We start from the raw sequence: 21261 nt of genomic DNA, 5'->3' as shown, positions 1-21261 counted from the left end.
GCGGTTTTGAATTTAGTGTTTTACTGAAAACCAAAACCTAATCATTATTACAAAATCAAATAACTCAAATTAGCTTGAAGCAAACACCTGTAGCCGGCCCAATCTTCTCTTTCGTATGACTCTCTGTTAAAAGGAAAGAAATACGCGAGCAAGAATTCGTGCCCAGGCCTTTTGTATGCTAAGCTCTCTCCCTTACCACTACACACACACTGATTCATCAAAATGTCTAAAAAATTAAGTTTACGAATTATAATTAACTCTCTTTACATAAGACTATTTATAAATGTACCCCCTTTTTGCTTTGTTTTACCTCAAACAAAAGCATATCTTAACGCCTACCATGAGTTAAGACTTTGAGCCAATCAAACTGCGACCAAAGAAATCACGAAATTCGTACTTTCGACTCTAAATTCAAATTACCTTATACTTTTGCATGCGGTTGCAGATTTGGAAAGTCGTGGTTACATTGACTCAGCAATAAGTGAGTGGAGTGGAAAAACTTGTCTTCAGTTCAGGGAAAAAACTTATGACGACGAAGATTACATAGAGTTTGTCTACGAAGTAGGGTACGTACATTGCTCGGCGCTTAAACGAAATCAGCTCACATTTTTTTCCGCATCGGAATTAAATTGGTCGTATTCGCCATACCTGTATTTCATTCTCGGTATTCCGTCGATTCCTATGCAAGACACAATGTGTTGATCCACGTGTTGTGTGAATAATTTTCACTCCAAAGGACCCACCTAGGGTTGAATTTGATCAAATAAAGCGTGAAATTGACCATGCCGGAACGCATTTTTTGATCTCATTAGATGTGTTTTTGGTCATGTCTATAGCAGATATTTTTTCATTTTCCCAACTATGAAGCTACTGTTGTAATGCTGTCGGTTTGTTTTAGATGTTCTTCCTATGTGGGACGTATCGGAGGCAGACAAACAATTTCAGTAGGAAACGCAGATGGTAGCATTATATGTAGACACGGTAATATAGTTCACGAAATTGCGCATTCCGTGGGTTTCTTCCATGAACACAGCCGACCCGACCGTGATGACTATGTCAACGTTCACTGGGACAATGTTGAAAGCGGTTGGTATTGAACCTCCATAGTCGTATAAAAGTGAAGAGCGTTTCGATTTCCTTTACTTTGATTTTTCCCTTTGAATTGCATTATCCTTTTAGTGAACGTTTACTTTCAGCTCAGCTTCGAATTCTGAAACTCCTTCCAGAAAATCATCAATTTTGTTGAAATACTATCACTTGATTCGTTGCCAATATGACTAGACTGACAACTTTGCATAACTATAGTGAGTTACGTTGCTCTACCCTTGAATTCTAGCAAATATCCTTAAATATCGATACTTTGTTTTGACAAATGAACCTGGAAGCCTTCCAAGGGATATATATATATATATATTTTATATATGCTTGCTTTCTCTCTCAGGATACGAAAAAAACTTCCACAAGGAAACTTTGGACACTGTAGACTCTCGCGATGTTGGGTACGATTATGATTCTGTTATGCACTATGGGGAATTTTTCTTCACAAGGGAGCCAGGATTGAGGACCTTAGAGCCTTTGGACCCCAGTGCATCTATTGGGCAGCGAATTGGCCTTAGCGAGAAGGACGTTGAACAAGGAAACCTATTGTACGACTGCACAGGTATTGTTAAGCATTGCAAACCAGAGATTGAGCTGTAGATTCCCAGCTCCAAAGTTTTAATAGCATGTTCACACTTGGTACCTGAGCAGTAGTACTTGGCCGCCGGCACGAAGACGAATCAGTGCTGCGTTTAGACTCTACCCAATATGTTGTGTATTGCTCATGCACACATTTTGCTCCATTTTGCCCCGTTAGACACCACCTAAAAACGAGATCTTCGTTCTGAGCCGTCTGTGGGAATATTAGCAAAGCGCGGTGTGGCGTGCGGCCCCATAGGGCAAGAATACTACCAACGTATCTAAAAAAGGCGACTAAAACGGTTATACTGAAGGTACAAAAACAACAACAACAACTTTATTTATTATAGCATGAATTAACGTTCTTTTCATCGCAAATAAACCTGTGGTTCCGACAACCACCTCGGAACATGTGTCTCGCTGACTGTAGCTTGTAGCAACGTCTTGCAAAGAGTAACAGCGTTCGGGGAAACTCTAGCCAACCGCCTGATGGCTCTACATTCCAAGGAAATCACCGTTCTGTGAGAAATTCACAGCCTATCTGGGTGCGATTGCGCAGAACACACTTCTCCACGTACAACATTTGGACCCTCTACCAAACCGGGAAGCTGCTGGTTCAGCTGTTTCGTGGGCCCAAAACAACAAAGTGAAGCGTTTTATAATGCTGAAATGACGATCGCGCGTTCATGTCCATCTACTCTCCTGCCTCCAAATCTGGGATTGGTGTAGTTGGGCCAATGATCCGTAAGAAGCTCTAACATCCACGCAGGGCAAAACTCCGAAAATCCGAAAGTCTACATCGAAGGCAACTCGCTCCTGGTCTCTTGCGTCCTCTACGCCCCTATCTAATTATGTTCCTTACTATAGTGATAAAGAAGCCCTCTTTAACGACCTCCACGAATGCCTCTCTAAGGTACAGCGTCACTCCGTTGCCGTCGTACCTGGTGATTTTAATGGTCGTACTGGTCAAGATCCGTAGACAGGCATTCACCAACGAAAAAGCAAAAGGCTATTCGAACTTTGCATCCAACCACGGGTGGGGACCTACAATCTCTCTTTCCCCACGTTTTAAGGCGACAATGAACCTTGGTAGGGGAATATAGCGGCGTCGGGGTTCAACGCGACCAGAACTTCATATACTCAAAATGAGTCACGACAGTTACCAACTGCCACGCCTAGAGCACCCCTGAATTGCACTGTGCATGAACATCGCATTCTTACAGCTGGATGTTCGAGCTGCAATTTCGCTCCTCAGTGGAAACGCCTTCCCTTCGACAGTACTGCAAGCTAACCTTCCTGTAGCAGTCACTATTATGCCCACTCCCTTTCGAAAGAAGACGATCAAGTGCTTTACTGTCTAAAGCGGTACTACAACGATGACGCGCGTTCGGTCAAGGAATCTTCAAAGCCGAAGAGGAGAACGATCGTAGTTACATTGCCTCTGGGAGGGCGGAATTGGAATAAGCAGACCGTATGGATGCCATCCCCCGTCTCACCTTCACCCAAAAGTTACGGGGAACACCATTGGAGAGATGCCGGCCAAAGCCCTCTCTCGTGAATACCCAGGAAATACGCTCCTGTATGAAGCTGGTTCTTTCATACAGGAGCGTTTAGCTTGGAAATGCATGAAGGTCGATTGCTGCCAGCATTGCTGGAAACCCCCATGAGCTGGTAACTAGCGCAAATGGACTAGTCGGTAAAGGTCCTTGGAATTAACCGAAAACTCGTGCATACCGGCAAACAAGGCTTGTACCCTCTTCAGAGCCCGAGTAGAGAATGTCTGCGCCTCGCACAAATGTTTCGAATTCTGGCGTGAGAACTTGAGACTGAATAGCCTGCGAGCAGGCTTTAAGGAGTATTATTTCCCGAGAAATATACAGTGAAAGACCATATTTCTAATACTAAACTAGAAAAAGGCGATCATTATTACATCCAAACACGGCACAAGGATCTTTTTTCCCATTAAAATCTTATTTTAAGAAAACTTTTAGAAAAAATGTCCCGAAAAGCGTTCGAAAATACAAACGAAATGTGCTCATGCCCCCTGGGCATCCTATAATACTCCTGAAATCGAATTAATTCAATATGGCCGCCGTATCGGTAAAAAGGTCCATTCGGGAAAAATATTTTGGCGGTGAAGCCGACTTCTCCTCGTGTGATGGCCAAAAATTTTCCACGAGCTCGCAAAAATGAACATGCTCGCAGGCTAGAGACTGAAAGAGTTTACATGTTATTGTACTCGGTGTGAAAAAAACCAAACCAAAACCTGATTGAATTAGTTAATCTCACCTGCGCGCGAGATTGATTGCGCGCCTGGCCTCCGAGGCTGCATCCAGAGAAATGGACAAATTTGTCTACTTTGTAGCTTAATTTTGTCAGTGTTCCGGCTTAATTAAGTATGGGGAGAGAGAATAACACTATTGCGGCTAGGGCTTTTTTGATTTTTGGCACCTCTAATAGTCAAAGCCTACAATATTAATGAGGTGGGCTTTGTAGAGGCTGTGGGTTTATATGAAGCTAGGGGGGAAGGCTTTTCAGATTGCTGATCACGCACATATCAAATTATTATAAAGTGCGATAAATCTTTGAGCAGTGTGGAATTTCTTTGTATTTGTTGATTAATTATTGAGAGACGATCAGAGTCAGTGTAACGGTGCCTAAACCAACTATCAACTGACTCTTCTCTCAGTGATCTGAAATTTTATTTAATAGATTACTATGACGATGACGTAAAACCACAAAACAAGACAGGACAAGGATCTTCTCCCAAGAAAGTGTGGTATAGACCTCTCCGTGATCACGAAATCAAGGTTCTTAGGAAAAGCAAAGTACTAAAACAAAGCCACAAGCCCTACAGCAGTGAACATTTCAGCCATAAAGGAAACAGAAGTCATCTACAGAATAAACACACAAAAGTCCACGCGAAAGGAGAGAAACGTAAACATTCCTGAACACTACAGTTTTTTTGCTATTTTGTTGTTCAGCTCAGTTTTAAATCATTACTGCGCTTTAGTTATTGAAAGCCCCGAGGAAAATGAAAAGGAAATATATTTCTAAAAAGGAGGCGCATTTTGCAGTACCAGCGATGATACCAATGCTCTCGGGCCCCGCTATCTTGGACGTTGAAACTGACAGAGAGTTGGGGGAGTGGAGTGAGTGACAGATTGGTGCTTTCAAGATAGCGGCCGTGAAAAAAGTACCTCTGAGTCCCTCTGAGCTTTCGTTAAAAAACGCCTGGAAAAGAAAAAGGAAAAAAAAAAAAGGAAAATTAAACGAATATGACGGAATAACGGGAATAGTGATGAAGGTGAACTAACTTGTGTAACTATAATGCGTCCAAGGTATCTTGACACAAAACAAAGCAAGGAATAAACAAGGGCGTTATTCCCTTTTTGGCCGGGTTTATGTCGCTCAACAGTGTATAGTTTTCATGGTCTTGACTCTTAAACAGGGAGTACAATTCACTACAGCGTCTTCAATAAGGTGTCTTTTCGAAACAGAAGCCTTTAAATCTGAGGGTGAAGGTTGGCGATGAGCCAGTTTACAGTTGTGGTACCGTACCAATTTTTCTTTTCCAAAAAATCTAATTCCGTGAAAAATAAAAGGTTAATTCTGTACGCCAAACTAAATGAAACATTGTTATTAAATGAGGTTTCTTGTCTCAAAGAGGGCAGCGAAATGACCGATTTTTGTCTTAAACAGGGTAAAGGTTTGGGATCATTATACGTTCCTGGGAAACTGCCCACCTACCCCTCCCCTAAGCCAACATTTTGCCCTAAGTGAGAAGTAAGTGTTAATCTTTGCTTAGGGGAGGAGTAGGTGAGCAGTTTCGCAGAAACGTACCAAGGTTTGAAGGTTTTGGCGGAAAAACCAAACTGCCTTGAGTGCCCCCCCCGGAGGGGCAACGAAACGGCACCTCAGTTAGTCACTGTCAAAGCATTGAAACGTATCAGCTGACGTATTTTTTTCTGTAGTTAGGACAGTGTGAATCTGAATCTCTGGACATCAGAGCTTTGTTGTTATTTTGCCTTCCATTTTCCATATTCCTCGAGTTAATTGTACATTTTGTTTTAATTAAATGTTCATTTGTGGAAGTGGCTGTAGTTATATTGTAAGAGAGGAATGCGGGATATCTTATCAAAGATTTCCCATAACAATTCAAGATTTATTCGATTTCAACGGCACCACACTTGGCGTTCACTCCAGTAGGAAAATAGTAATGGCATTTCCAAAACTCATTTTCAAACTCGTTGGAAATTGATGAAGAGAATTGAACACAATGACTTAATAATTGATCAGGAAGACACAGAGAAGGCGCCAAAAACCTGCGATCTTACGAAAACATTTGGCTCGAGTTCGCTTCAAAAGTAGTTGATTATTTAAAAAGTTGGGCAAACAGTGGCTCGGTATTTTTTAACTTGATAAGCAGAAGCATAAATTTTCTCGTTTGATACAGTATCAGGACCCTATCTCCCCCTAGCGTCCATCTTTCACATAATGCTAGGATCGTATAAACCTGTTATTCGTCTTTGTTTCCTTTTTCTAAGTACTAGTCAGGATGAGTGCTTTTATCGTTTGGCACTGATAGTTTTCAGTCTTAGTTCAGTTCATCTTCTAAGTGCGCACAGTACCAATTAAAACAATATTTTACATCTAAACTGTCACCGAATTTAAAATTATACCTTAATTTCTATGATCAAAAGAAGTTAAGTTTAAGAAAGACAAAAAAGGAATTGTTTGTGAATGGTTTAGGTTAAGAGCGTTTAAATTACCAGTTCGGGTTATCTGAGATTACGATAAGGAAACATGAAATTCAGTAAAGAGATTGGCTTACTGTAACCGTATCAGTGCTAAACTATTTGTAGCATTGCTAAGGCTACCAATGGCGTGAGTTGTATACAAACATTTTTGTGCATTTGATGCTTATCCCGGCCACCTTTGCTCTTTTAGTGCTTCCATTCTAATCAGTAATTAAGTCAGCAGTAGGATCACATTCACAATGGACTAGTTCTAAGAATTACGATAAATCATATTTTTTTTCTAATATCAGTTACAGAATAATGAGAAGTTTGATATGTTTGTAAGCTGATGCAATTAGGCAAAGGCAATTCTATTCTCCAACAGGTAACCGCAATGTTTACTTAACATAGTTATGTATTGTGGACTAGGATAAGGTGTGAAATTAGTTCAGTAGCCGCGTTTCACTTCAGTTGAAAAACTGCCAATTGGAAACTTTTGTAGCTTTCTTTCTTTTCAAAGCAAAACTTTTGGATTTTCAGCTCGCACAGTTTGAGGGCAAAGACGTTTCTTGAAAAAAAAAACTGCCAAATTTTATCCTGAATTAAAGATATTTGATTGAAATCTAAACCCCGTGCAACGCTTCGCTGAGTGATGTGAAGCATGTCAAGTACCTGTCTACAATATTACCGTTCCACCAATCAGCTAGCAGTTCATTGACCCGCTCGACTCATTGCCTTCTTCTTCAAACCAAAACGAACGTTTCGCTGGCCAAAACGTCGATACTTATTTCCCCTAGTTTTTAAGGACACAAGATAAAAGACATATTATAAATCATAATTCAACGCTTCAAAAGGTAAAGTGCTCTCTTACGTCTATCCTTGTTGAAACTCTCTCGTCGATGAATGTATGTGATTAATATATTTAGTTTGTTCTAGCTCTGTCAGTCACCCCCGAATGGCCAATTCAACTGTAACTGTATTGAAGTAAATTACCTAAATTCAACTGTTCTACAATATTTAAGACGAAAACTAACTTATAATTCAAGTATAATCACTTCACCTGATCTTCTTGTTGCATTAAATTATTGGCAGAGACCCTAACGCCGGCATGACCACATTACAGTAACTTAGCGCCTGTGCTTATCAATCCTTCCCTCGGGTTGCTAAGCTCGTTTACAACTCAACGTCTTAATCTCTTCCAAAATGAATTAAAAAATCCCTTGATTTTGCTTTCGGAGAGCGTATGGTACCAGCTTAGTTGCTTGTCTGGTCTGGAGGTCCTTGTGGCATCGGGTAATATGATCATAAGTTTATAAAACTAACTAAAGTTAATTAAACAATAACAGCAAGGGTGTAGTTTAATTTCCCTTAGGTTTACCCTGTACCTTTAAAATAAGAATGTGAATGTATGCATTGATCAACAGATTCAGCTATCGAGTGACCTTAACAGTATTATGCCTGCGCGCAGCCATGCACAGTTAAATTATTCTATTTAATCATGAAGAGTGTGCAAAGAAACCAGTCCTAGCATTTGACTTTTTCAAAGGCAATCTTCATGCGTTTACAATGATGTAAATTCAAATTCCCCTACATAACAAACCATCCTAGTTTTGTTCTAGCGACACAAGCGTTAGAAGGCACGTTTGGGTCTGAATCACTGCCAAGTTGGACTCAATTTGGATACTTTGACACCACATGGAACCAAGGATGTTTTTTTTCTTAATCACAACATGAAAAAGGATCGATTTAAAACCGTGACATTTTCGAGACTTTTGATTTCCTGCCAGCGCGCACACGGATTAAATGGAAAACTTGTTCTCAGTATCATGACAGCAAGACTATGTATTTTATTAAGTCATCTTAATTATTTACTTTTTGTGTTTACTTAATGCATGGTAAAGAAAATTTCACCAAATAAAAAGAATTAGGCCTCAGGCGCTTTTCTGCTGGTAGCAGGACTGATTTGCAAAACTGAGTCCAGCAGAAACTGTTTGCAATCTTAGTCTTGAATGTAAACTTTTCTTGAAAGCCAGCGAGGCAGCGAAGGACCTAACCTAGCAGCAGTATATGATAAATTTAAGCTGTTTTTACAGGAAGATCATGATAAGATGGAAGAAAAGTTACAGCTTTCATCTCATTCTAATCACGTTACAAATTTTGACAAGTAAAGGTAGGAGAAACAGTATTTTAATTGATTTTTTCTATTTTTATAGACCTATTTTCTAGGGAAGGAAAAAGTTGAACTATCAAAACACTCTATATCTCTTGAAATTATAACAAAACAAATAAATTATTGCCAAAAGATATTTAAGCAATGTGCTACAAAGTGAAGTCAACGAGAGACATATCTGGCCCTGTTAATAGATTTTGTTGTCTGTTGCAATCGTTTGAACAAGGGCTTCAAACGACTATTTTCTGTAAAATATCTGTTTGAGAAGCAATAATTCCATATAATTTTCAATAGCTTGAGGAAGGCTAAAATTTCTAGATGACCCTACCGTTCTATTCATGTAGCTATCTAGAACCCAGGTTTAAAATGAGCTCCGGTAAAGTCTCTCACCCCTGCCGACGGTGCGTCATTAGGGAGCTTAAGCAACGATGACGGCGAGGTCAACGAGAACGGCAACAAAGCAATAGGTTAAAATTGGCAAAAGACAACAACTTAAAACAACTCTGCACGTGCATCACGCTTTATTGTACATTTCCTTGCCGTCACTGCACCACTTTGACATGAAAGTGCCTAATTTCACCTTTTGTCAGACGAAGTGAACCGACAAGACAACGACTTTCCTTTTCTTTTCCTGAACTTCAATACAGTCTTTTAAAATTCCATTTCCAGAAAAAAATTGCCAACATTTGACGAAATGAACGAGATGGAATAAGCACGATAACGTTTGAGGCAGCGAGACTCCAATTTTTAAGTGACGTTTTCGAAGCCGTCGCCGTTGCCGTCGTTGTTGCTTAAGCTCCCAGTTTCGTTAATTAGCTTCCACGAGTCTCTTGTAGCTTAGTGGTAGAGCATCTGGACTAGTAACCTTGAGAACTGAGGCCATTAGGTTCAACTCGTATCGGGAGTTACAGCAGTACTGTCTCGGAGTATTTTTCCCTAACCGCCTGTGTCACTGACTGAAAAAACGTCTTTCTCGTGTATTCCCCAGGTTTAAAATCCACCGTCTCATTTCTATCATCACGACTCCTTTACTTGGATCTTACTTTAATCTTCTTATTAGTTTCTAGCACAATCGCAGGAAACATTTCGTTATCCCAGCCGACTGTAGATACAGCATTCATAAAGCTCTATGACCAGGAAAGAGAAGGTATTCTTTGGAGGAATTTATTACCTGGTTTCAAACCGTATAATTTGGGATTATCAACGCAAGACCTAAGTATTCAGACAAAGCACACCAAACTGTACAAAAATACTCAAGTTTGGTGTTTTACTGGCAAATTATGAACGAGATACAGCCAGTACTGACTAACAGTCTCACAAATTTACAAGGCATCTGTGGTCGTCCCGACAGGCATGTAAATTTCACTTTTTTGAGTGGGTGTATCTTCTTCAAAATTGGCTTCATTAACACTTAAGGCTTTTGGCTATGATGATTTTTTTGTTGATAATACCATAATATACGGGCTCATACTTAGTCCTTCTCTGTTTGAAAACAGGCCTTGTCTATATATCATTCCTTATGTTACTTCTTGTTCCTTAAGGAGCAAAAAACCTTTACGCTACTTGTTGCTTCCTATAAAGTTAAGCCCTATCCGGTTGATGAACGGCTGTGATGAAAGGTTAATCTGTTTTGCTGCAAAAGCATAGGCTTGATTCGTGAGTGGTAAAAGAGGGCAATGTTGCACAACAAGTTGCACGATTCCGTTCCCCTTTTTGTCGTAGCTTTAAAGGTACGTGCAAACGGAGGCAACAACTCCCAACATTGTTGGGCCAACAATCTTGACAGTTATTGCGCCCATGTTGGCAGTGGTGTGTAAAAGGATGCAACAACTACCTACAAACTTGCCTGTGAAGTCCATTGGGGGAAGGATACAACCCATAATACTTTGGAAACCATATATATAATGCGCGTTCGTGGCCTCAGTTTGGCGAGCTGTGTAAATGGATCCATCATGTTGCGCTACGCTTCCGTGATCTCGGAACAAAAGAAATGTTGGGAGAAGTTGTTGGCTCAAAAGTTTTAAACTTTGAGCAACAACTCCCAACAAAACACAACCTGATGTAACAACATGTCGCAGGATGTGCAGACGGACGCACAATGTAACATCCAACAATGTTGCGCCCGTTTGCAAGGGGCTTAAGTGAAGTCCTTCGCATAAACTGGTGAGATAATCTTGTTCTGACTCTCTGTATGGTTAAATTATCATTCATTGATTTCCAACGTAGTAGCTAAACTGTTTATGTTAACACCATCAAATTTAGGCAATTACGTTTTATTAAGTGATGAATAATTTTTTTATTCCAGCAACGTTTGGGGAATTAAATCTAGGAAAAGATTATTTCGAAGGAGACATCTTGCTTACTCAACAACAGATGGACTTTATACAAGCATCCAGGAACGAACTTCAGTCAAGAGACCTTCTAAAGGACACAAGAAAATTGTGGAGTACTGCAATGGTACCATATGTGATAGCTGAAGACTTAAGTAAGTAACCCTAGTGGGAATGAAATATTATAAAAATTAAAGGCTGATCATTATATTCCACCATGGCACGACAAGTTTGGCACAGTTTTCTTACAAGGGCACCTTCAACCAGTGTGCATTGCGATCGTGCACTTCACCGAAATCATTTGCCTCAAAATACAGAAGTCACGAACGTTCCGATTGTATTTGAAAATCGGATTGTATCTTCACAACCTAAGGCAATAGCAGGCTGTGATACCCTTTTGGCTTCTTAAAAGAAACATACATGCAATCCTATTATCAAACACAGAAATCACGGTGATTTCTTTATTCAGTGAAATGCGTGACCGCAATGCACACTGATTGCAGGTGTCCCTTTAACACAAAGCAGATGATGCAAACCTCGCAGGACTGAACGTATGCCCTGTAGTGAACTGATCCTTCAAATTCAATTCGAAAAAAAACTTAGCGCCATGTCTAATGAAGGCGCACGACTCCTTAAGGAAGCTTAATATAACATACAAGTTTTCAGTTTCAACCTACCTTGTTTCTCCACTCACTCCACAAAATATCAAACGGCATCTAAATTCTACATCGATTTGGAATGTACGAACACTTTAGAACGACTTCTTGAGAGCTCCTAAGTGTTTTTAACTTCGTGAGTAAGTAGGAGCCCTAAAATGGAGTTAATAGGCAAAAATGTAACTTGATAACGGCTAACTAGCTCACACTTGTAAATATTTCAACTACTAGACATTGCAATTTGTCATATATATAGCTGCTATACAGCATGGAAAAGTGCGAATATACTCCGTTGATGGCGAGACTGACACAGCAATTAAGTTCAAGCTACTCCTATTTACGATCCACTGTGTAATTTTAAATTTCCGGTTACCTACCTGTATGTTACATCATTGTATGACGTCATTGTAGGTCCAATCAGCAAGGGGTTCATCCGCTCCGCAGTCAAAGAGTGGAGTAGTAAAACGTGCCTTAGATTCAGGCCCAAAACTGAAGCTGATAACGATTACGTAGAGTTTGTCTACGAGGGAGGGTACGTATTGTCTAAAATATCTTCGGTTTAGAGGGGCAGTACCAAAAGAAAAAAAGTACCTACATATGTTGCGACTGGTGTAGTAATTAAAATAATCAGCTTGATAAGACACACAATTGTCATTGCAATCTTTAAGTGTTTTTTACCCATCATCATCATGATAATGATCGTCATTTATATTTACACACGGTAATTTTGATATGCGGAATCATAAGTGTTCATAAGTATCTTTTACCAGTTGAAGGCTCCAATTCCAAATAGCAGGAGCTGCTCGAGAAAAGTTGCGTAAAAACCGTTCAGGGATTGGGGAGAAACGCGAAAGTAACGTCTTTGTTTGTCCTATGATTGGTCAATTTTGACAGGTTACGTCAACACTTACATCAATCACTTATCTTTGTGCGCGCAGAGTCAAAAAAACATGGCGAGCGTTTGAAACCCTCCTACACCGCACCTGATTTCGACGTTTGACATTTTGAAAATTTGACATTGAGAAACGGTTTTCTGAAAGTATCTAAGATAGGTACAGGCTCTCCCCCCGTCTTTGCCCACCGTTTTTCGCTCGTCTGCACTGACCGAGAGCCTGGCACAGGCTAGACTTCATTGGTTGCTTAGTGTTAGCTTTATAGCTGGAGAGCAAGGACTCCAGCGACATGAATTTTGACGTCTCTGCAACTTATCCGTTTTTGATGTTCTGCCACAGTACGTTATCCTTTACAATGCAACTACAATCTATATAGTGGAAGTGCTATTGAAACATGCTGACTTCTTATTCTCTAAAACTAATGGCTTCATTGTTATAGTTGCTTGATTTTTTATTTTAAAACAATTTTAGTTAGTCTCAAAAGCGTTTGCGATCGTTGCAAGAAGAAATTTTCCGGCCGTCACTGACTTCTTACTTTTCTTTTCAGATGTTCTTCATATGTGGGACGTATTGGTGGAAGGCAAACAATTTCTGTAGGAAGTTCTGATTCCAGCGTTGTTTGCAGGCACGGTAACATTGTGCATGAAATTGCGCACTCTTTGGGATTTTTTCATGAGCACAGTAGAACTGACCGTGATGATTTTGTAAAAATTCTATGGGACAACATTGAAAGCGGTAAGTCGTAAAAAGGTCTCTGCATATATACATTTTTTGAAGTCTGACAGGAAGCGCAAGCTAGCGCTTTTCAATGTATAAGATTATTGCCAATGGTCTTTTTTCCTATAAAGTTAAGCTTTTTTATGTATTAATTAATATTAATCAGTTCAGTTTGAGCTTATTTTCTTGATTTTTTGCCGTAGACGACCACCTCCCGTAAGCGACTACTTTGTCGTACACCAAAGATGGTCGCTTACGAGAGAGAGTCAGATTGTATTAAAATGGCAAATTTCTACCAGCAGGCTCTTAAACATCTCGGCTCTTACACGTGGATTTTTACTTTATTCGTGATATATTCAGCATATCACAAAGCTCAACGTAATCTCGTCCCTAGGGATTCTCGGTTGCCATCCTTTTTTGTGCCTATAGCCTATAATATTGACGTCATTCTACCCCCGACATCGTAAACTTCTTTCACGTTTTTGTTCTGAAGTTAAGGTTATGAAGAATTAGCCGGACGATTTAGGCCAATCAGAGACGGAGATATATTTTGAATGAGTAGAAATCTAATTTTGATTGAGTAAATACAGCTATTTCGAGAAAGGTTGTCGGAAAAAGTTCACGCGACAATCCCGAAAGGTATTATGGGTGGTTTTGAGTTCACTGTTCTTCAAAGAAATTTGAGAATGGTACGAGAGGCCATGGACATATGTCTGTGAGTGATAAAGAAAAATAACAAAAGAAGACAGCTGCAGTGTCAGGAACACTGTATTGACCATATCCCATATTACCTTTCGGGTTTGTTGGTTGCACAATTTTTCCGACAACTTTCTCGAAATAGCTGTATAACAATATAATATTGAAAGTCTTAAAAGAGAGCAAGAAAAGATATTGGCATACTAAAAGAACTCCCACGTTATAAATCAACATTAAAGGTCCTGTTTGATTTAATAGTTGAATGGTGTTTTGTTTTCAGGATACGATAAAAATTTTAGGAAAGAAAGTGCTCTGACTGTGCACAGTCTCGGTGTTCCTTATGATTATGGTTCTGTGATGCATTATGGAGAATTTTTCTTCACGAAAGATCAAGGATTGAGAACAATACAGCCCTTGCAATCGGGTGCATCTATTGGCCAAAGAATTGGTTTAAGTAAATTGGACGCTCTGCAAGGAAATTTACTGTACAACTGCACAGGTAGATGTATGTTGCCTTTACTTTAGAACTTAGTTATCTAGGAATCGGTTTACTCGAACTAAACTTTTTTTCCCTTTAGCTGGATATTCAGTCAATTTTATTCGTCCAGTTTGAATCATGTTGAAGTTTCGCTAAGTCGAAGGATTTTCTGTTTCACTCGGGCGTTCGTGTTACAGTGGTTTCTAATATACAGTTTAAGTTTCCTCAGTAAACAGATTTTGTTCATCGACGATTGGGGTATGGAGAGAAGGCCAGGCTTTGCGCACACCTCAGTTTTTTTTTTTGGATTGTCCGTACGCCTCTGGAGGAATAGCCTGGGAAGACAGCCGAAGTTTCGCGACGTCACCTCTGATTTCCCCGCCAAACGGCGGGCAGAAATTCCAATACTGCTGACGTGTCACTATACCCAGATCTGGGTAGTGCTTCTGGTTGGTAGAAAATTTACTTCATCCGTTTATTTGTCAAACGTCATTTCGCGGGGAAACCACCGGTGGCGTCGCAAAATTTCGGCTGTTTTCTCAAGCTACTAGAAAACCTGTTTTAGGTTATTGCAACAAGGCAGTGAAGAGGCCATATGGCGTAGTTTGAGGCAACTGATCATTTCAGCTGTTATACCAAATATCCGTTGAATGAACTAAGACTATCGAAATAACCACTGACTCCAGCAGAATAGCATATTTAATGGATTAGGGATATGGCCAATGGCAAATTAAACAAGGCCATGTCGCGACGATAAAGCTGTTTAGGTCAAACTACTGATTAAACCAATACACAAAATGCTCCTGTGAACATCTAGATATAAGGAAGATAGCGAACAAATTTCATTAGGGATCACTAACTACAGCCATTTTCAGTTTGGTGATTAATTCTTGCAGGCATAGCATTAGTACTAAAACTTGATAATATTGGCCCAACTTTTCCAAGATTCAGTCCATGAGCATCCATGCCATCCGTGGCAACAGACGACAGGGAACAGTTTCAATATCTAAATAAACAGCTGAATAAACTTCAATATAGTCCCAAATAACAAACTGAACTATTATCTTTGGAATTCAATTGATGCAAAGACTCGTTTTAGCTTCTTAAAACGATAGCAAATAGCGCGACGATGCCCCTTTAAACGGTTTATATTCGGGTGAACATCGCAGCCCACCTTTCACGGGTACTTTCAACTTCATTTCAATTTGCATGCATATAAAGGTGATCAAGTACTCTAGGGAATTATTTTTGTTCTTTATGTGGTAATAAATTTGCGAGAGTCAACAACTGTGTACGTCATGGCCAATCCTAATATTTGTCAAATGTGTGTAGGGCCAGCAGGTTTCTATAATAAAACAACTCGACTGAATGGGGGATCGTCAGACCAGGGATTGTGGAAGGGCAGACCATTCCGCGAGAATGGAGTTAAGGTGCTTAGAAAAAGCAAGGTGCAAGAACATAAACACACACACCAAAAGGATAAACATCTTCAACCTAAAGGGAAACAAGGTTCCTCCTCCAAAAAGGACAGCTTAGTTCATAAAACTAAAAGGAAAGGTAGCCTCTTACATACTATCGTAAAGGGAACAAAGAAAACGAAAAAATTCACCTCATCAGTAAAATCTGAACCAAGTGACGCAAAGATTAAACAAGAGCAGGCTAAATCAAGATCAGAGTTATTAACAGAAAAACAGATACAACCTGAGTTAAAGAAAGTATACAGTGGAGATGATGCTGACATATTGGAAGGAGATGACGAGGAAGACGATGATGTTTTCTACTCAAGAGGTACGTTCCTGCTGCCCAAAACAAAGACTGTCGCATTGTTTCATTTATTTATTAGATATTTATTTATTTATTTATTTATTTATACAGGAACATCTGGTTATGTTTAGCATTAGAATAGAGCTATTTTAAAAAGAGTTCTGTAAAAAATTAAAAAAAAGATACAGAGATACAAGGAAAATCAACAGAACGTAGCACACTAACAAAACACAGGAATTCACGACAGAGATCGGACAGACTGGCCCTTTGAGCGCCGTTTCGCCAAGGACTTGAACGTGCATAGTGAAGTCCGTTGCAGATCTAATATTACTCGCAAATTCCGTGTCCGCGTCTTTTGCGAAGCAGTCATCGGTAACCCTAAAGCTATTTAAATGATGATAACCTAATTAAAAGTGCTAAAAACGAAAAACAGCTTATTATTTGAACTGATCTTGTAGGAGTAAGTTCGCCTGCTGTTGCCCCAGAAACGCCGAATCAGCTGGCCACTGACAGAGCAACACTGGCTCAAGAAGAAGAGGATGCTGTGCAACAACAAGACAATGACGACATCGGTAAGCATCCATAATCAACGTAACGTCTGCTATATTCTGCAAAATTCACAAAGCCATCTAGATGTTGCTAACTTCATATACTTAGTTTTTTTAACAGTTCCGAAAATGTTTTTATTTATTTTTTTTAAATCAGGCCTCCTATTTAACAATGATCTTCAAAGTTCAGTCGAGTTTAAAGTTTCTCAGTATAACATGATTTTAGAACCGTAACTACAAGCGAATGATACGATGGTCGTGCATGTATCTCGGCGTTTACTGATTGTTCCTAAATTTTGATGTTACTTAGACAAAGCTAATTAAACTAAATAAATAGATATTATAATTAATAAAACTAATTAATTGATTCAAAAAATCGAGACTGGAACAAAATTAATTAAAGATAAGTTTTATCGAAGTAATCTAGAAAAAGTAAAAAAAATAAAGACAGCAACAACGACAACAAAACTGCATTTTTGTGTTTATTAGGTGAGGAGAACTTAGGCAAAAACTTCTTCGAGGGAGACATGATGCTTACACCAGAACAAGAGTCTTTCTTGGATAACATAAAAAACAAGGTTGACACACAAGAGGGTGCTAAACGGGCGCTTATTAAGGACAAGATGTACCTTTGGCCAAAAGCCAAAGTTTACTATGATTTTCACAAAGGAGTAGGTTAGTAGATAAATTGATATTTTGTCAAATTACCGGTCAGGAACATATCAACGGGAAATAAGCCAGATGAACTGGGACTCAGCCACTTTTAACCTGTTCCTTAATTTACCGAGAGACTTCTACAACTCGACCTCAACCACTACTTCGACTTCATCTAAATTTAACAAAACAACTTTTGGCGACCTGAATAGCTTAACACTTAATTGTTTGAACTGTTTGGATACCTGACCTTATGAGCCTTTGCTAAAGCAAGCCCACAACACACTTCAGATATCGGTTGGCAAGAGAGGATGAGCCAACAATAAGTACTACAGAATTGAACCAAGAAAATACTAAGGATAAAAAACTGCGTGGTAGGACTATAGACTTCACCCAAACACTCAGGAGTCTTAGTTTAGGTGAAAGCCCAAGGTCAGCTTTAACCTCAAGCATGCCTAGTTCGATCTGTACTCGAGTTAAACAATTACATAGAATAGACGACAATACTCGAAAAAACAAGGAGCTACCGGTGTGGACTAAACCTTGAACAACCTTGGAATATAACCTGGAACTTAAAACGTAACACCAGTAAAACGGCCGACAAGATGTGTCAAATAGGCCTTATAAAGAAAAACCCTCTCAGTGTTACAAGAGTTTTAAAAGTTAGATATAAAGAACGTATGTAGTTATAGACTGTCTATTTCTAAAAGACGTTGTAGTATACTAATTTCATCATATCTTCAGATTAAGTAGTGAAATTCTGATTTCTCTTTTTTTGTTTTTCAGTTTTAAACAAAATGGGTCGGTCGGTCGGGCTAGGAAACGAAACAATTAATGCCCTGCATTACTATTACTCAATTTGTTTTGAAATGAAGGGTAGATTTCAGTTAAGCAAGCATTGAGAAATCTGAAGGATCAGATACACTACTTTATACCTAATGCCGAGGTATATGGGTTTGAGAATGATACCTTATTTTATGCTCTTTTTTTTTCTCTCTCTGCCTCTGTCTCTCTTCAATCACTTAAGATAGGATAGGCAGACGAAGAGCACGTGCTGCTATGCGCCATTGGCAGAAACACACTTGCCTCAAGTTTAAGCGCGTCAGGAATTCCCCTGATAACTTCGGATACATCAAATTTGTCTTCGAGGGAGGGTAAGTAATCCAGTTTGTGATCATAACAAACCAGTGACAGCTAAATAAATCTAATAGAACCTAGAATTGCTGTCAGCGTTGGTGATTCCCATTTCACAATCCCAACAGTGACAGTGCGAGTTAAAGAAATCCCCCTTATGATTTTCGCCGGCTGGTTAGCTCATAACAGTTGGCGTAGTGCCGGTCTGCTGCGGGAGGTCAAACCCTGGCCGAAGCAACACTCAGGGTCTTTAAGGTGTTTCGATACAGTTTCTCAGAGGCCATACCGATATTTTTCAATCGCCTTAAAAGTAGTTTTTACCTTGTCCGATCGCTATAAAATTTTCACCAGTAATTGGCTATGGATTGAAATTTGTGAAAATGTAGTTTTAAGTAAAATCGATATTACTATGACAACAGTAAACAAAAAACTTTGAAATTGATAAAAGCCGAATTTTGTGTGATCTAGACCTGCTGCTGAAAGTCCAACACTAGGAACTTAAAGTTTGGTGTTTAGCAAACAATCTCCGTAAGAAGTAACAAATTCTGTATGTTTGAATTCGAATAAAACGAAAATATATTTCAAACCTTAAATTTTCAATAGCCGTGATAGGTTATGTAATAAAAACGTTATAAATGACTCAAATTATTCTTACGTAGCGTACGATTGATGCTTAATATCATGTTTTGATACTAGGAAATTTTGGTGTACTTTCGTTCATGCGATCTTGAAAACTAACCCATTTTCTCACCATCTGTATAAGTGCAACTTCATTCAGAATTTGGACTTTTAGCGCTTTCTTGTATATCTCCGAAACGACTCGAACGAATTTTTTTCAAATCTATTCACATAATCTTCATAATGTATATAAAGATGTCCGAAAGTCTCATTAAGATTGATTCACTGCAACACCTTGAAATTTCAAGACAAACCTGTCCTACCAACCGGTCAAAAATCTGCGTTACAACATTCACTGTTTTGACGTTATGCTAATTTTTCCAGAATAATGCGCACTATACATACCTCCATGACTAGTACATCTTAGTTTGAATTTATCGCATCTTTTGAATGTAAAATATTGGCAATACTCACACTGAAATGTACTAGTCATGGATATATGTATTGTCCGCATTAATTTGGAAAGATTACCATAACGTCAAAACAGTGAATGTTGGAGCGCAGATTTTTGACCGGTTCGTCGGATAGGTTTGTCTTGAAATTTCAAGGTGTTACAGTGAATCAATCTTAATGAAAGTTTCGGACATTTTTATATACATTATGAAGATTATGTGAAGAGATTTTGAAAAAATTCGTTCGAGTCGTTTCGGAGATATACAAGAAAGCGCTAAAAGTCCAAATTCTGAATGAAGTTGCACTTATACAGATGGTGAGAAAACAGGTTAGATTTCAATATCGCATGAACGAAAGTACACCAAAATTTCCTAGCATCAAAACATGATATTAAGCATCATTCTTACGCTACTTAAGAATAATTTGAGTCATTTATAACGTTTTTATTGCATAACCTATCACGGCTATTGAAAATTTAAGGTTTGAAATATATTTTCGTTTTATTCGAATTCAAACATACAGAATTTGTTACTTCTTACGGAGATTGTTTGCTAAACACCAAACTTTAAGTTCCTAGTGTTGGATTTTCAGTAGCAGGTCTAGATCACACAAAATTCGGCTTTTATCAATTTCAAAGTTTTTTGTTTATTGTTGTCATAGTAATATCGATTTTACTTAAAACTACATTTTCACAAATTTCAATCCATAGCCAATTACTGGTGAAAATTTTATAGCGATCGGACAAGGAAAAAACTACTTTTAAGGCGATTGAAAAATATCGGTATGGCCTTTGAAAAACTGTATCGAAACACCTTAAGAGAATAACTGAGAAGAAAGTGCTGCCTTTGTAATGACATCTGCAAACTTTTACTTTTTTCATAATTACTACCTAGTACATGTAAGTCGTTTCATCGAAAGGCTCCGATAAAATAAGATAGCGATAGTATGTAGGTTTGATAAAATTCAAGTTTTCCGTTCTTGTTTTCTTTTTTTCAGCTGCGCCTCTCGTGTTGGTCGCGGGGGAGATAAAGAGCAGAAATTGACGATTGGTAGCCCGGCCTTAAGGTGTAAAGTGGGAAATATCATCCACGAACTTGGCCACGCTATTGGCTTCTTTCATGAACACAGTCGACCCGATAGGAACACTTATGTTAGAGTTCTTAAAAAGAATATCCTCCCCGGTAAGTTAGTGATGAGCATAAGTTTGGTCTTCTTTAGCAAGCTTAGTTAAATAAGTCAACAAGGTACGATTGCTGGCGATGCCTGGTCATTGCTTATATTTACAGTTATAAACAAATATGTTGCCGAGCCTTCTATTCAGCGGGACAACATTGACTAGGGAAGAGGGGAGGAAAAATCTCATTATTTATGTTTTTCTTACGCTATCTTGTAGAAAGTGAGAAAAAAGGGTCGAGGATGTGTTTTCAATCTCAAATAATTTTGTCGCCAAATATAGGAATGTTATCACTTTCTCACTGACCTGGTTGAGCTAAGACTGATCCTTTACTTATCAAAATGAGATTGTAAAACATCAGGTTCACTTTTTACTAATGTTTGGATACATCGACAGACTGTATTACAAGCGACTGAGTTGTGGCGTTTTCCCTGTCAGTCACTGTAAATTTCTGAGACTCTTGTTCGTTTAATTAGGCCCCTAAGCAAATTGAAGGGGGATTTGTAAAGACAAAACCGCGCTGGCAATTGATAACCAAGTCTTTGCAGCAATTTTCAGGC

At 38.9% G+C, this 21261-nt stretch overlaps 1 protein-coding gene across 1 annotated transcript in view; it reads left to right on the top strand.

Annotated features, from left to right (window-relative positions):
* Window positions 1-21261, top strand: part of LOC140934722 (uncharacterized) — a 30042-nt gene that overhangs the window by 1517 nt on the left and 7264 nt on the right. Inside the window, exons 4-12 of the mRNA XM_073384297.1 lie at window positions 446-566; window positions 899-1086; window positions 1442-1660; window positions 4390-4566; window positions 15866-16144; window positions 16579-16692; window positions 17158-17343; window positions 18350-18476; window positions 20524-20708. Of these exons, the coding sequence (XP_073240398.1) occupies window positions 446-566; window positions 899-1086; window positions 1442-1660; window positions 4390-4566; window positions 15866-16144; window positions 16579-16692; window positions 17158-17343; window positions 18350-18476; window positions 20524-20708 (1596 nt within the window). The remainder of the gene's footprint in view (window positions 1-445; window positions 567-898; window positions 1087-1441; window positions 1661-4389; window positions 4567-15865; window positions 16145-16578; window positions 16693-17157; window positions 17344-18349; window positions 18477-20523; window positions 20709-21261) is intronic.

Source organism: Porites lutea, chromosome 4 (assembly GCF_958299795.1).
Source record: "Porites lutea chromosome 4, jaPorLute2.1, whole genome shotgun sequence".
Lineage (NCBI taxonomy): Eukaryota > Metazoa > Cnidaria > Anthozoa > Scleractinia > Poritidae > Porites > Porites lutea.
The sequence above is the reverse complement of the archived record's forward strand: the minus strand, read 5'-3'. Positions and strand labels throughout refer to the sequence as shown.